Source organism: Trichomycterus rosablanca, chromosome 8 (assembly GCF_030014385.1).
Source record: "Trichomycterus rosablanca isolate fTriRos1 chromosome 8, fTriRos1.hap1, whole genome shotgun sequence".
NCBI lineage: Eukaryota > Metazoa > Chordata > Actinopteri > Siluriformes > Trichomycteridae > Trichomycterus > Trichomycterus rosablanca.
This window is the reverse complement of record NC_085995.1, coordinates 15,418,072-15,435,041: the sequence shown is the minus strand read 5'-3', so window position 1 is coordinate 15,435,041 and position 16,970 is coordinate 15,418,072. Positions and strand designations below refer to the sequence as shown.

The following is a 16,970-nucleotide window of genomic DNA, read 5'->3' as shown; positions in this document are numbered from 1 at the left end:
GCACGCATGCACGCATACACACACGAGCGCATGTACACAAACACACACAGACACGGACACACGCGCACCTTAATTAGGGAGGTCTTGAGCGCGCGCGGTGGGATTTCAAAACAAATGATGAGGAACGTGATCTTCCCGTTAGAGCCAAATGCAAAATCACATTAGGGATATGAAATGGGGCATTACGGAGTAAATCCACCCACTCAGCTTCTCCTTACCCACTACAGGCATTATTATTATTATTATTATTATTATTATTATTATTATTATTATTATTATTATTATTACTACTACTACTACAACTACCAAATTAAATTAATACCTGCATCAGTACTTAATTCAAACAGTGTTCATTTGGTACCATTTAAAGACAACAGGTTTTAATACAACAGTGTGATTTTGTTGATTATTAGTAGTAGCAGAAGTGGTAGTTGTAGTAGTAGTAGTAGTAGTAGTAATATGCAAAAGTCTCAGCGTTACATTAACAATAATTATTCAGTTAGGCCTATCAGTCGACATAAATGTCAAAAAGCATGAACATTAATTACCTTGAGTGCTGAATCTTTTCCGTTAAATATATGTTAATTTAATGCTGTTGAATTTTTAAGTTTATTATTATTATTATTTAATTTTCAGTGATTATACATGCAGTAGTAATGAACTCTTGCATAGTTTGTGCCTAATTAAGCACCATGTTTTAACACCAAGGTTTAGTTATTTATTGTTATAATTAATATTAATTTTATTAATAGTGGTAGTTGTAGTAACATCAGTGACAGTAATAGTATGCAAATTTCCAAGTTTCGGAATTAAAATTTTAAATTAATAGTTGATAAATACAGTGTTAAATTAACCAAGTACATTAGGTAGATTTAAATTAACCGTTCTATATTTTACCATTATTATTGTTGTTGTTGTTATTATTATTATCGTCGTTGTTGTTCTTGTTCTTCAGGAAAAAAACAGCGTTAACAGTCGCACATACTGGGATTAATGTTTTAGTTAAATTTATTTAAGTCATCTAGACGAAACACGTGTGTAATAATCGGTAGAAGTCGTATAGGCACAGTGGTGGTGATGGTGGTGATGTTCTATAATGTATGATCAATGTTTCTGATTGTGGAATCGATTTTTATTACAGAGCCTGTACAATAAGCTTAATGGATTCCCATTGCCGAAAACATGTATCAACGTGTGTGCAGTTGGGTAAGTAGCCTACAATTTATATATGCATTTACTGTTAACGACTTCCTCTTCTGTTTACTAATATATGTTCTCACTGCTTTCATTTGTGATGTTCTAATTGTTTAGTGATCGAGTTTAGTTAAACTTAGATGTGGGTTTTGGGCTGCATAAACGAAAATGAGCTAGGTTTCTGGTCTGAGATAGACACCTGCTGGTAAATAAAGGACATGCAAAAAAAACCCGCAAAAGTAGAAAAAATCTGCAAGCATGACGTTGTCAAATAAGCGCGCGATTTTGCCTCTTGTTCATAATGTTTAATCAATCACAAAACTTAAATTCTATCTGTCTAAATTTAAAATATGTTATATGTTGAATTACTCATGTGTGAGGAAAAATAACCAAAAGCCGACAATTGGATTTCAGTGATAAAGAATTAGATTTATGCAGGGGAAATTCTTGATTATATTCCCTCTCTCTGTAATAAATGTAGTACTCAGCGGGGAAAACTAAATGTGCAATGCAATTTTTCATGCTAAAGAGAATAGAGTAATTGCGGAATGTGCTGTGTTCTGTAATCCTTGAGAAAAGCCTCTGTCCTCACGCTCAATATTGACTGAATCGGTAATTAGCGCATCTGTAAATCCACAGCCTCCTGAATACTGAGCAATAATCCAGACCCAACCCAACAAAGTGAACCAATCTATTATTAATGTTAGTTTAAAGTTAATTCTGGTCTTACTCAGTATGAAACACGAAGTCCTTAAAACGTACTTGGGTTCTTACTCATTTGCCTTCTGAAATATGAGCAACGTCTTAATGTGAATTAAAGGAGCCTTCATTTACAAATTTAAAGGGTTGATTCATTTCCACTTAACAAAATGCTTTAACATAAATAATCATTGTTTAATGCATTTATCTCTTTAGATAAACACTTTAAAATTTTGGATGTGTAATTAGTAAAATTGCTGTAAAATAATCTTTATGCAGCATAAACAGCACTTGGAGTCATTTTTGACTAAAATGAGCGATGAAGTCCAGTGCTCAAGCAAAGTAATAATACAATATTTTATCTTGTAACATTGCTGAACAATGTTTCTGTTTCTTTAATTACCCCTTACTAAATGCTCACTGAAGTTGATTCGACTCGAAACGATTTGATTTTTCAATTAATTACTTTTACAGCTCTAGTGTTTAGTCCCTTCAGTTAATTACTCAATTTTTGCAGTTCTAGTGTTTTGCAGTGCTATTGTGGTTTTGCCCCTATTAAACCACGAACCTTCAGCAATATAAAAAACATTTTATTGTATACAATTATTATTATTATTATTATTATTATTATTATTATCATCATCATTATTATTATTATTATTATTATTATTATTTTCGTAATGATAAGTCGTTTTTTTAATTATTATTATTATTATTGTTTATTATTATTATTATTGCAATATCTCAATTTGCTTTACTGATAAAATTGTTGTCGGAAACATTCGTCTTTTTCTTTGACGTTTAATTTATTTACATGCAACTTTTAAATGTATATTTATGTATACGTTTAATTAATAAAATGTTTTAAAGGGAAACATATTTTTTAGAATTTAATCAATTATTTCCATTAATTCAATATACTGTTTTTGCGATCGTCGAATCGAGCGTGGAGCGTTAATTCAAATGTGTTATGAATATCGATCAGCCCAATCGCTGTGAGGGTTGTAAACATTACCAGAACGATTTTAATTCATATGAAGTATTTTATCCCGTATTTATCTAGCTTGCTGAAAATTACTTAAAAGTCATGATTGATTTATTTTTCTTAAAGCGTCTGCTAAATGTAAATCTAAATGTTTTCCATTAAGTTGATGTTCAAAATTAAATTATTATTATTACATATTATATATAATATATTATTATTACGTGTGGAAAATTACACAATGGGAAATATTTTATCTGATAATATACCGACCGTTTTTGTAAACTATACAGTATTTTTTTACAGAAGTAAACTGCAAATTTTGTGTTCAGATAAAGAAACCTCATTCGCAAAATACAATGTAGATATAATTTCAAAAAGCGTTAAAGAGCTGCTGAAGCTCTAACGTATTTCCTACTAAATGGACAGCAAGGTACCAGAAGTGCTCAATTACAGGGCCAATTTCCTTAAGACAAGCGCCGGTGACCTTAAGCCGGTGACTAATTGTCTAATAATGTAAGTAGGTTTCTGAAAAATGACTGTGAGGTATTAGAAAAACACATGTACACACAGTAAGCAAACAAGGTGCATCATTTGCGCACTCCTTGGTGACCGAAAATAAACAAAGCCTAAAGAACACAGTATTAAATAAGAAATAATTCATCTATGTAACTTTGAATGACTATAATGCTGGGTATGTTAAAAATCAAGACTGAACAGGACACAGTCACATCAACGGTGTTCAAGTAACACCCACTCTGTTGACATCACCTCTATAGTGCTGAATTAACTTTTTAACTCATGGCCTACAAACTCAGGGTGGAGGGCAACACGGGCTCACACAGGCCCAACCATGCTGGTACGAAATAGAGAGAATCCAAACTTAACAACTAAAGGGGGTAATTAGCACAAACAGTTTTGAATGAACGCCTGCAGGGATGAACTGACTCTTCGTAGTCTATTTACGTCTAGTTATTAAAGGCTGGGTGTATAATAATCAACACTGCAGTTAAACTGGTCTCACTGTAGCCAAAGTGTATGAACACATAAAACAATTGGTGTGTTAATGGCGTGTGAAGGCTTGAAGATATTATGAAAACCATATGTGTTCATTAATAATTGGGAGGGTCGTCAGACATTTTGAATCAAACTAATACTTATGTGTTTATCTTTCCTCCTTTTCTTTTCTTTTTTCTAACTTTCCTGCTTAAAAAGGTGCAACTTTCTTTCTTTCTTTCTGTACTATAGTGTATCTTTAGTCGATTTTTTAAAATCATCTTCCTTGTTTTTTTTTATTTCTCATCTTATGTTAATACTTAATTCTTTCAATAATGTATTAATTTATTCCAATTATTCTTTATGTCGTTCCATGTTAGCTGGTTTCCTGTGTTTTGTGGGAACAGTAACGTGGTCTCTAAAATCTATACTGTTTTCATGAGAAAGGCTAAATGAACACACACACACACACACACACACACACACACACAGAAAGACAGACAGAGACTAACAGACAGACAAACAGGCAGACAGTCAAAGAGCTGCGGGCGCATTCTCTCATTGGCCGCGAAAACCGTCATGTGGAGTTTGATGACCCGTCAAAACTAGAGGGAGGAGTAAACATGACGTGAGAACGAGACATAGAGGCATTGAGAGAGAAAGAGAGAAAGAGGGAGAGAGAGAGAGGGTTTGACCGGCCTGTAGAACAGGAGAGAGCAGTTGAATGACAGGCGGTCAGTGAGAGAGGTAGTGGCAGTGTAGGAAATGTGAGTATATGTGTATGTATGGATATAACTTCTGCAGCTGTGCAACCTGCCATTGCTCACCGTCTATCTTCATACAGCTCGAGCTGACAGCTTCTATTTTTGTATTATTTGTTGTAAAGAAGAGAATTTGTTTGAGTGAGGAAACACTTGTGGAGCGGTTCATACCCGCTCATACACATTAATCCGCCCCTTTTGTGTGCTTTCCGTACTGGTGGACTTTTATCTAAAACTTCAAAAACAAAGACTATTTTTTCTCTTGATGAACTCGATGAAGGATTCCCTAAGTTTAGACCATCATCACCACCATCACATCTCTGGAGGCGTTAAACTGATGTCGGCTCTTCACATGGCCTCCAAACACGGTGTGGATGGAAACACGGACACACATAGTCCCGAGGCCGCAGGTACGACATGGACAAGATCTATAGAGCTTCAAGCCTGCTAAGAGGAATTAACGCTTGCAGTGTTGAACCAACCCAGTTTTTACTGGTTACATTTTTAAAACTTAAGGGCTTTTGCTCTGGAGGTGCCAGTGATACGCCCTAAACAAGGCCTATCGTTTTGAGTTTATTGAATACTATAAGTTTGTAAACTGAGATGTTAATTTTTGCATTTTTTTATATTTGGTAATATTTTTAATAAACCGTAATATGCCGTTTATAAGTACCCTAATTTGGGTCAAATAAAAAAAGAAAACAAGGAAAGAAGATGTTATTCAACTTTTACGTGAAGTGTTTCCTGTCTGAAAATTCAGGAATTAATATATTAATATAATATATATATATAGGCCATATATATATATATATATATATACACGGACACACATAGTCCCGATATATCGGGATTCGGAATTTAGATTTTACAAACTCGTAGAAAATATAATAATTATTAATAATATATTAATATAATATAATATATATATATATATATATATCGGAATTTAGATCTTACAAACTCGTAGAAAAGTTTTGAAATCACTTTAAAATCTCACAGTGTTGCTCTTTTAATCCCAATCAAATCATGACACGAAAAGTTCGTGCAAATAACAAATAATTGTTTACGATGTTAGGACTATTTTAAAGTATGAACGAATGCAGATTTTTTATTTTTGAATTTGGAGGGGTCTCGCTTTGGACGAATTCAGTTCCTTATATGACAAAAATCAGTAACTTCAAAGAAAACAAATGTTGCATTACAATTTATTAGATTCATGTTGTGCCAGTTTGTACATAATCAGCAGGTATTACGACATCAGATCGAATTACTTTATTTGTATTTGTGGTTTGGGTCGAGTAAATGGAATACAACTATTTTCCTGCGTAAATAAGTGTGCGTAAATGTGTGTGCAAATGCACAAATTTAGATTTAGTCCCACGGTTAGCCCAGGTGTTTGTCAATAGCATAAGGGTTTTATAATTGTTTAAATCCCAATGCAAAATAATACGATCGCAAAATAATACGATGTTAAGGCTATTTAAAAGTATTAAAAGTAAGGGTGTCTCGTTTTGGACGAGATTTATTTACTAGATTTATATGTGTGCCAGATTCTACATAATCAGTAGGTATAACGCCAAATGATTTTTTTGTCTCGAATTATTTTTATTATTTTTATTTATGGTTTGTGTCGAGTAAATGTAATACAACTATTACAATAGAACAAATTCAGATTTAGCCTAAATTTGGCATAGGGATTACGAGTGTAATATCCCCAGGTGCGGTGTGTGTTTGTGTGTATTTCTCTTCTGGTTTTATTTCTTTTTACCATCTGGTTAGTGCAGGTAATTTAAATTAAAATGTTCACTTGGTACGTACACGGATCCGTCCTTCCTATGTGTGCACTTGTTTTATCCGTGCATTATTTTCTTAATTCTTATTAAATTAGGTCAACTATATATGATCATATCATTTTTCTGCAGAAAAAGAAAAAGCGCAGAGTAAAAATGAGGACTTGTCCGATGACCCGTCAAAGAAGAAGCGGCAGCGGAGACAGAGAACGCACTTCACCAGTCAGCAGCTGCAGGAGCTCGAGGCCACATTCCAGCGCAACCGTTACCCGGACATGAGCACGCGCGAGGAAATCGCCGTCTGGACCAACCTGACGGAGGCGCGAGTCAGGGTAAGATAACAAAAAAAAAAGGAACTAAATTGTGTCCCATCGTGTAACTATATTTTTATATGTTTTATATAATGTTTTAATCAAGTTGAAACTGTCTATGAGAATGCTGCAACGTAAGGCCGCAGTACTGCATAAGTTTTCTCACTGATGATACAAAAAGACAAATGTGTAAAGAATCACATCTGCGGACTAATGGTGACAATCGAGGGGGGTCTCTTAGCTTTATCACAATCCCTTATTTGTTCATTTACGTCGTCAGTGGTCAGTGATGCGTTGTGTGGAACACTAGTAGTGTTAATAGTAATACATATTATTTTTCCCTTGCTGCCCTTTTTACTGCTTATTGTTGCCCTCGTATTTACTGACCTTACATGAGCAACTAACCCCAGATTCTCGTTTATGTGGCTGATGTCAAACAAGAAGGAACAATTTGGTCTTGCATTTGTTTGCATTTGTTTGCCACGCATAATTCAATAGTATTTTCGGTCAGCTCTATTTGCCGCTGGAGCTCTCAAGGGTCGGGACACACAGTGGAAACCTACATGGTGTAACTAAGAACAACCTTTATGAAGGAAAACCGTCTAGCACAGTGTTTCTGGAGCAACTCTCCCCTTATATATATATATATATATGTTTATATGTTTATATGTATATATATATAAAGTAGGCATGACAAATCAAAACGCATTGCTGTCATTTGACTTTAAATAAGGTCTAGACTGAAATGACTGAAATAATTCTTTCTTTCTTTCTTTCTTTCTTTCTTTCTTTCTTTCTTTCTTTCTTTCTTTCTTTCTTTCTTTCTTTCTTTCTTTCTTTCTTTCTTTCTTTATTTATTTATTTATTTATTTATTTATTTAACTTGAAAGTCCTGGCCTTCTATAATTTAATTTTATAACATTAGACTTAAAGAAAAAAAGAAGTTTACTGGACATATTATTTTTATTTTATGTATATTAATATCTATTTCTAGCGCTGAGATACACATGAGTATGTTAAGTATGTTTACACTGTAAATGTTCTTTTTCAGCATGTCGAAAGAGGTATATATACCCTTGTATACCCTTAACATTAATTAAATGGAGTGAAAATTTTATGTTATGACTTTTGTATGTATTTGTATGTATTTGTATTTATGTTTTTCTTAATAATTAAGATTTTTTTTTGAATAATTTAAGCTTATTAAGCTCTTTAATTGTGTTTGATGTTGACTCAATTAGGGACGGGAGATTGCTTTACAGTCAACCTACACAGCATGATAGGCTCTAATAGAGTAACACACCCGGTGTGAAAGAGGTGGAAAGCTTAGTGTTTTTGTTATTACCATTAACATGTTGTGTGCTTAGGGTCAGAGTGTGTGTCCGCCTCAGTGGACAGAATACACACACAGTTCGGGGCAATACGCAAACAGTTGGGAGGAATACACACTGGGCTTTAAGGGGGAGGAATACACACTTACTGACAGCTAAAGCTGGACGTTGGGATTTTTTGTAAATCAGACACTGTAGAGCTGATAAAGAGCAGCAAAGGATCTAACTGAGATGAGTAAACCTATAAATCTGTCACGAGGAATAAAATATTTAAAACCTTTTTTACTTAAATAAATAAAATAAAAAAAGTATATCTAGCAAGAAAACACAAAACACAAGATGTGCAAATAAAACCATAATGCGGTGTATGCAATTTACCAAAAAGCTTTACTGCAGTCTTTGTGATGTACTCGTGTAATATTTACGGTTTAACACAAAATTCCTTTATTATGTGCTTGTGTTTATAGTGCAAACGAATGTGCAAGTTGCGCATGTACTAAAATAAAATAAAAATACTATTATATATTTACAACTAAGACTGGTGCTATAAATAATAAAGTAAGATTTTTTTTGTGCATTTTAATTAAAGCTGTTTTCTACTTTTTTGCAGGTCTGGTTCAAGAACCGTCGTGCCAAGTGGCGAAAGCGCGAGAGGAACCAGCAGGCCGAGTTGTGTAAAAACGGCTTCGGCGCGCAGTTTAACGGGTTGGTGCAGCCCTACGACGACGTCTACCCGAGCTATACCTACAATAACTGGGCGGCGGCAGCAAAGGGACTCGCACCGGCCTCCCTCTCAGCCAAAAGCTTTCCGTTCTTTAACTCGATGAACTCGATCAGCCCGCTGTCATCGCAGGCCATGTTTTCCGCCGGCCCTCCGCCTCCACCACCTCATCCGCCTGCACCGAGCTCCATCTCCTCCATGAGTATGAGTATGAGCTCCGGAATGGCCGTGCCCGCGTCGGGCCTTAACGGCCTCAACAACCTCAACAACCTCGGCAACGCGTCACTGAACTCCCCCGCCGCGGCGTGTCCTTACGCACCGCCGACCCCGCCCTACGTCTACCGGGATACATGCAACTCCAGCCTAGCCAGTCTTAGACTCAAAGCCAAGCAGCACTCTAGTTTCGGCTATGCGGGGGTGCAGAACGCCGCCACGAACCTCAGTGCGTGCCAGTACGCAGTGGACAGACCAGTGTAGACAAAAACTGTCATTAAACAATACACAGAATGAACAAATACCAGGATATGGACTTTTTTCTTGATTTTTTAAAACCTAAAACGAATACGCACGGGAAATTATGAGCTCGGACTTGATCTGTATTATTATTGTTATTATTATTTGTCTAAAGTAAAAGGGGCACTAGACGATTCATATCAGAGGCTCGTCATTTTCCAGAAATAAATTTCTCACCAGAAAACATATATCACTCAGATGGACAGTTAAACAAAACTGAAAATGTCATTTTTCTGCACACCGACCGGTGTGTAGTATGTAGGATAGACAAACCCTCCATAAGCTTCAATTTTTCTTCCTTCTGAACATCAAGTGACTGAGCGGTTGTGTAAATAAGTGTCTAAATGTCATCTCCTTGTTTGTGGAGGGTCCTGAGCCTTTAATTTTAAAACACCGCATGTGATAAAATGTCTTGCTTGCAAAAAGGGGAATGTATAGACCTTCTAAAAGGCACTTGTGGTGTATTCCTGACACATAAATTCATAATTAAATGTCTGTTGTGAATAGGCCTATACATTTAGAATAGAACCCCCTGGTCATTCTACAAAAATGTTTCTGCGAATAGCCGAATTGTTTTATGTATCTATTCGGTACGAAACTTTTTTTCTTGCAACAACCCAAAAATAATAAACTTTTGTGTTTTATTTAATGGAAGTTACTCTGTGTTGGATATGCTTTATGTGCTGTACAGTTTACTAAGTATCTTTAGGAATACACACCTTATTATCAGTAAACACAAAAAGGAAGGAGGGGGGGTGTAAGGGGGAAGATGTCCAGACCTGATTAGAGGGAGAATTCTGCGGTGATCGGTCAAGCGAGGAATAACATTAAAAAAACATGGGAACTAAAGCTTGGGCCCACGATCAAGAGTCGTGGTTTCTGAATACATCAAGAATGAAATTAGGTTATGCTAGAAAAAAACAACCAAATCAAATCGTAACAAAAAATAAATTATAATACACATTCTAAAAATATATAAAAATAACACCCAAGGTTTCCTAAATACTGTGCTAGCAAGGCTATGTGTGTGCGCATGAAATGACGGGATTAGTGACGGACCGTGACTGAGGTCTTCAGTATAATCAACACAACTACACGTAATTAATTTGTAACGAAGGCCTATATAAGCATTAAAACTGAACATACACTAAGCGCTTAACCAGGATCCTGGTGGGCCCAATTTAGAGTATTCAACTTGCATCTGTCTGTTTGGAAGTTGGGAGAATAACGGAGTACCCGAAAGAAAAATCGAACCCAGGACCTAGGTGTTGTTGGAGGTCACCCACTATACCAGCTGCGCCACCAAATCGTCCAAATAGTATACTGTATTGTCTGAAAAACCCTAAGCTTTCAATTTTACATAAACAAATTTTAAATAACAAATAAATAAAATACATATCATACAAATTATTTTTATTCACTTAAATTCTGAAAATTTGCTCTTTATTTCTTTACACACGCATCTCTGATCTATCAATTTAGATAGCTGTCTTTTTTGTGTACAATTTAATGTTATATGTGGTCAGAGCATTTGGAACAAACTAAGAATTATTATGATTAATATTATTATTATTTTGACTTCGTCATTACAGCTAACTCATCCCTCAGCCAGTCACTGTTTCATTGTACAGTACATAAATATGCATTGACTCACCACTTGCATGCAACCATCACGTCACACCACACCAGTTTCTTCAATGTGCCATGGTGGTCTCATCTTACATCTTTAAAACTTGCTAGTTAAAACTAGCATAAACATAAAACACAGATTTAAAAACAACAACTAATTAATAAATCAACTGTGATAAGTAACTCATTATTTACCTTATTTGTATAGAAAAAGCCCTTAATCCATGCCTGAATAATACAATTTCAGTATTTTATAATAATAAATTATTAAGTGATTGTGTATAATAACAAGCTGTCTAGGTAAAAATGAAGTAGGTTTCCAAAGAGTTGCATAGCAGTACAAAAAAAACTAATCATTATCATTATCATATTTATTATTATTATTATTATTATTATTATTATTATTATTATTATAAAAGAAAGCTTCTCTTTGTTTGTCTTTGCTCAGTTTTTAACTATGAGTCATTTTTGTAATGTGTCTTTAGTCTAGACACTGTGAGTGTATGTTTGTGTTTGTGTTCATGTCACAAGTCCTTCATTATCCCCACTGTAATAAATACACCTCCAAGCAAATGAAAATATCACTGTTCAAGATTGGCAAACAAAAAAGAAATCATTATTTCTGTACATGTGTTTGTGTCTCTTTTAGAAATAACTGTAAACACAGATTATGAAAACCAGAGTAAAACGTAAAATCTCTTTCATTTTCAGTAATAAATGAAAAAAAAAAAAAAAAAAAAAAAAAAAATGTTAATTTAAAGAGTTCTCCAAGAACAAGAGCAAAAAATTCTTAAATCCACTGATTAATCTTGGACTATCTATAAATCATGTGTAGTAGCCACTTGTGGTAATTTATCAGTGTGCAGCACATTAGTGTAAATCTTGATGTGCTCAGTAAAGATCTTATCAAGTCTGCAGTCTGGAGACCAATACACATCTCAACAAACACTAAGAGATATCAGCAAGCCTTAGAGAAATAGACAAGAGTAAAATCTGTTTAGTCTTCTGGATTCAGCTGGTCCTGCACCCTGCCCCTCTAGAACACTGCAGTGAGGTGAGATACTGCATAGGAAATTTAAAGCTGCAGTAAAAACTTGTTTAAAAAAGTCAAAATGCCCTGGATAGTCTAAGAAATTACTTTATACTCAAAAGCTGTCAGATATGAAGCTGTCAATTTATATACAGATCAACATATTACATGTATACATATTATTATATTAAAAATTACGCTTTACATGGGTGATACTCAGTTAAGCTCCAAATAGAATTAAAAGTCTAAATTAATAAAATAATTTCATGCTAAAAAGGGTTGATTCTGTCAATAACAAGCTTGTTGCATCAATATCCTATCTAGATCACAGATGACCTCACCACCCAATCTGGATGAAAACCACTATTATAGTGAATTATTATACTTTAGTCAAAAATTACATTTTCCTTCCCCACCTTTCCCATTAAAATTGTAATTGTTTATATTTAACAGGGTGTACTTAATTTTGTCTGTAGTGGGTTCAAAGTAAACTCCAGAAGATAATCCCGCAATATTGTTACAGGGTACAGCTTTTGGGGAAACTGTCTGTAACATGACTAGTAAAACATGCCAATTCAACTTTAGATGCTGTTTTCTCAATCTTATAATAGATTTATAAAAACTGACTTAACTAAATTTCTGAACATTGTCTTCTTCAGTTATTTTTATCTCATACAAAAGTAAGAATGATTTTGTACTGACCAGTGCATTTCTGAATACTGTAGTTGTAAAATACAGTGTGCCCACTTTATCAGGTGGTTGTTCAACTCTGCAAATACAAGGGATGCAAATACCTGCATACAAAGGTTTTCATTCATTCATTCATTCTTTTATTCATTTATTCAGTTTCTGTTTTTACCACCGCTCTATCCTCAATGTGGGTCAAATTCATTGAGCAAAAGGCAGGAATAACCCTGGACAGGTGTTCATCACTGGCCGGACACACACACGCACACACTCATTCACACTCACACTTAAGGCAATTTTCGTAGGTCCAGTTAGCCTTACTGCATGTCTTTGTACTTTGTACTTTGTTGGAAACTGGAGCATCCGCAGGAAACCTATGCAGACATGGAGAACATCTAAACTCCACACAGAAAAGACCCTGACCGCCCAGCCGGGGAATCAATCCCATGGCCTTCTAGCACTACCCACTGTGCCATAGTGCCACCCTGTTCAGGTATTCAGGGCATTTTGAAATGATTATCTAAAAGTTAAGTAATGCAATTGTACTAAAAGTTAAGTAATGCAATTGTACTAAAAGTTAAGTAATGCAATTGTACTAAAAGTTAAGTAATGCAATTAATTTGCAATCAAGTAATGCAATTGTACTATCATTTCAAGCTAAAATGTTAAAACACAGTTGATGTAATTGGTCATTTTTCTGCTATAATACAGAAAGAGGATGTGGATGATGAGTTCAGTACCTTTGCTACTTATTCAATTACACTGATCAGCCATAACATTAAAACCACCTCCTTGTTTCTACACTCACTGTCCATTTTATCAGCTCCACCAACCATATAGAAGCACTTTGTAGTTCTACAATTACTGACTGTAGTCCATCGGTTTCTCTACATAATGTTTTTTACCTGCTTTCACCCTGTTCTTCAATGGTCAGGACCCCCACAGGACCACCACAGAGTAGGTATTATTTAGGTGGTGGATCATTCTCAGCACTGCAGTAACAATGACATGGTGGTGGTGTGTTAGTGTGTGTTGTGCTGGTATGAGTGGATCAGACACAGTAGCACTGATGAAGTTTTTAAATACTGTGTCCACTCACTGTCCACTCTATTAGACACTCCTACCTAGTTGGTCCACCTTGTAGATGTAAAGTCAGAGACGATCGCTCATCTATTGCTGCTGTTTGAGTTGGTCATCTTCTAGACCTTCATCAGTGGTCACAGGACGCTGCCCACGGGGCGCTGTTGGCAGGATATTTTTGGTTGGTGGACTATTCTCAGTCCAGCAGTGACAGTGAGGTGTTTAAAACTCCAGCAGCGCTGCTGTGTCTTATCCACTCAGTATAACACACACTAACACACCACCACCATGTCAGTGTCACTGCAGTGCTGAGATTGATCCACCACCTAAATAATACCTACTCTGTAGTGGTCATGGGGGAGTGCTGACCATTGAAGAACAGTGTGAAAGCAGGCTAAAAAAGTATGTAGAGAAACAGATGGACTACAGTCAGTAATTGTAGAACTACAAAGTGCTCCTGTATGGTAAGTGGAGCTGATAAAATGGACAGTGAGTGTAGAAACAAGGAGGTGGTCATGCCTGATCGGTGTACGGTTTAGCAACCTGTTTTGGATACTCCAAACTGCCTATTTAAAACAATACACCCTCATCTCACATTTTATTTAGTTGTTACATCATATCAAAAATGCTTACTAGCATGGTTTCTGACAGGTATTACATGTTTTGTTTGCTAAGTACACAGTTTACTATCTCTTATCAAACTCAGGTAGCTGTGACCCATGGTTTACACGTGAAATAAAACAAGGAAAATATTTTTTTTTATGTGGACTTTTGGCTGTTTAGACAACTTTGCCTCTTTAGACAAATTAAGATTTCTTAAGATAAGATGATAAAGATGTACAGTTTGAATGGTGGCAGACTGCTAGCTCTAAGCTCCAATTACATTTAGCCTTGAGCTTTATTAGCTTGTGTCTCTGGTACGAAATGATTAAAAAAAAAGCCAATTTTAAATACCAAACATGTCTAGGCCAATCTATTATTATTTATTTTATACAAACTGCAAAGAAAGATGAATTAAAGCATTTGATATTATAATATGTTGGTGTGATATAGAAATAAATAAATCACTATACTTGTTAAATAGCAGTAAACAACTGATATGCAGCTTAGCCAGATGCAAAAGAGAAATATAAGAATGGGTCACTATCAAGAATTGGAGTCAAAGTATGTGTGTGTGTGCAAGCACTGTGTAAACAGCAAAACTGGAAAAGAGTGCATGAGCCATCTGAAAAGTCCATATTGCATTGCACGTGTATCGGATGGCTTGTGTGTGAGTTCGTTTTTTGCCTTAAGCAAAAGTAAGCATGTGCAAAATGTCTGTGTTTGCATACCATGCTTGTGGGTGTGTGTGTGTGTGTGTGTGTGTGTGTAACTGTGCACATGTAGTGTATTCAAATAGACATACATGCTTATATTGTATGCCCAAACTATAATCTCTGACTGTGTATGTGAAGCTGCATGTACAACCCCAAATCAGAAAAAGTTGGGACAGCATGAAAAATGCAAATAATAAAAAAAAAAACACAGAGTTTCTTACATTTACTTTGACTTTTATTTGAGTGCAGACAGTATCAGCCTTAGATATTTTATGTTTTATCTGCTCAACTTCATTTCATTTATTAATAAACATCCAGGCCTGCAACACATTCCAAAAAAAGTTGTGACAGTAAAGCATTTGCCACTTTGTAACGTTGCCATTCCTTTCCATCACACTTAAAAGAAGTTTTGGCACTGAGGATACCAAGCGAAACCATGACAGACCCTGGCTTTTGGACTTGTTGCTGATAACAGTCTGGATGGTCCTTTTCGTCTTTGGTCTGGAGCACACGGCGTCCATTTTTTTTCCAAAAAAGACCTGAAATGCTGATTCATCTGACCACAATACACATTTCCACTGTGTACTGGTCCAAATAAGTGGCATTTGTGCATGTAACTCTGTATTGTAGTGCTTGACAAAGGTTTGCCAGAGTAATCCCTTGCCCATGTGGTTATATCAGCTATTGTTGAGTGGCAGTTCTTGATGCAGTGCCGTCTGAGGGATTGAAGATCATGGGCATTCAGCTTAAGCTTGCGCCCTTGGCTTTTACACACTGAAATTCCTTCTGATTCCTTGAATCGTTTAATGATATTATGTACTGTAGAAGGAGAAATATGCAAATCCCCTTCAATCTTTCTTTGAGGTTCATTGTTTTTAAACATTTTAATAATTTTCTCACGCATTTGTTGACAAACTGGAGATCCTCTGATCATCTTTGCTCATCAAAGACTCAGCCTTTCCTGGATGCTGTTTTTGTACCAAACCATGATTACAATCACCTGTTGACATCACCTGTTTGGAATCACATCATTATTTAGTTTTTTTCACCTCACCTTAATTGCCCCTGTCCCAACTTTTTTTGGAATGTGTTGCAGGCCTTAAATGCAGGAATGGAGGTATATTAACAAATTAAATGAAGTTGAGCAGATAAAACATGAAATAGCTTGAGATTAAAGTGTCTGCAATGAAATAAAAGTCAGAGTAAATGTAAGGAACACTGCATTTCTATTTTATTTGCATTTTCCATACTGTCTCAACTTTTTTCTGATTTGAGGTTGTATTTTCTTTATACAAGTCTAAACTGTATGCCCAAACTATAATCTCTCTCTCTCTCTCTCTCTCTCTCTCTCTCTCTGTGTGTGTGTGTGTGTGTGTGTGTGTGTGTTTGAATATACCCTTAATTACACAGGTCACACAGCTCAGTGTGTGTATTTGTATACCTTTAACCCTATCAAGCCTGTTATTACTGTATGTCAGCATGTGTACTTATGCACCTAAGTGCATGTAAGCACTTGCAGGCACACACTCTATACCTACATAAATGTGTGTGTTTGTGTGTGTGTGTACTGTGTACATGTAGTGTATTCAAATAGACATACATGCCTGTATTGTATGCCCAAACTACGTATGTGTGTGTGTGTTTGAAAGAGAGAGCTTGTGAAAAGAGTGAACGACTATTGAAAAGCAGTGTGTGAGGTCAGTGTGGATCTTGCTGCTGTGGGCGTTGGGCGGTGTATGATTGAGTGAATAATTCAAGTTTGCGTGACTTGCACACTTCCTGCCTTCTTGACTTCTATTAAAAAGAAACATCTTGGATGTTTTTATTCCGAAATCGATTAAAAGTTCCAAAAAGATGATAAATCATCAGCAGTGTGGAAAGAGTAATGCCTGTCTGTGCGCCTCAGGCAGGATGTGTGATGTTACTTAAT

At 35.6% G+C, this 16,970-nt stretch overlaps 1 protein-coding gene across 2 annotated transcripts; it reads left to right on the top strand.

Annotated features, from left to right (window-relative positions):
- Window positions 1–1,160: 1,160 nt before the first annotated feature.
- On the top strand, window positions 1,161–9,911 carry pitx2 (paired-like homeodomain 2). Of its 2 annotated transcripts, none has more exons than XM_062999883.1 (3): window positions 1,161–1,206; window positions 6,555–6,754; window positions 8,675–9,911. In XM_062999883.1, exons 1-3 carry the CDS (start codon window positions 1,161–1,163, stop codon window positions 9,260–9,262), a joined length of 834 nt encoding a protein of 277 aa, XP_062855953.1. In that variant the 3' UTR covers window positions 9,263–9,911. The 2 variants fall into 2 exon arrangements, with proteins under 2 accessions (XP_062855953.1, XP_062855952.1); XM_062999882.1 differs by lacking the exon at window positions 1,161–1,206 and adding an exon at window positions 4,898–5,042.
- Window positions 9,912–16,970: the final 7,059 nt, after the last annotated feature.

Bases quoted from the DNA above. Each gene is read 5' to 3' on its own strand.
- pitx2 (XM_062999882.1), top strand. From the start codon at position 4,898: ATGAACTCGATGAAGGATTCCCTAAGTTTAGACCATCATCACCACCAT. The intron at 5,043-6,554 runs GTACGACATGGA...ATTTTTCTGCAG, and splicing joins ACATAGTCCCGAGGCCGCAG to AAAAAGAAAAAGCGCAGAGT. The intron at 6,755-8,674 runs GTAAGATAACAA...ACTTTTTTGCAG, and splicing joins TGACGGAGGCGCGAGTCAGG to GTCTGGTTCAAGAACCGTCG.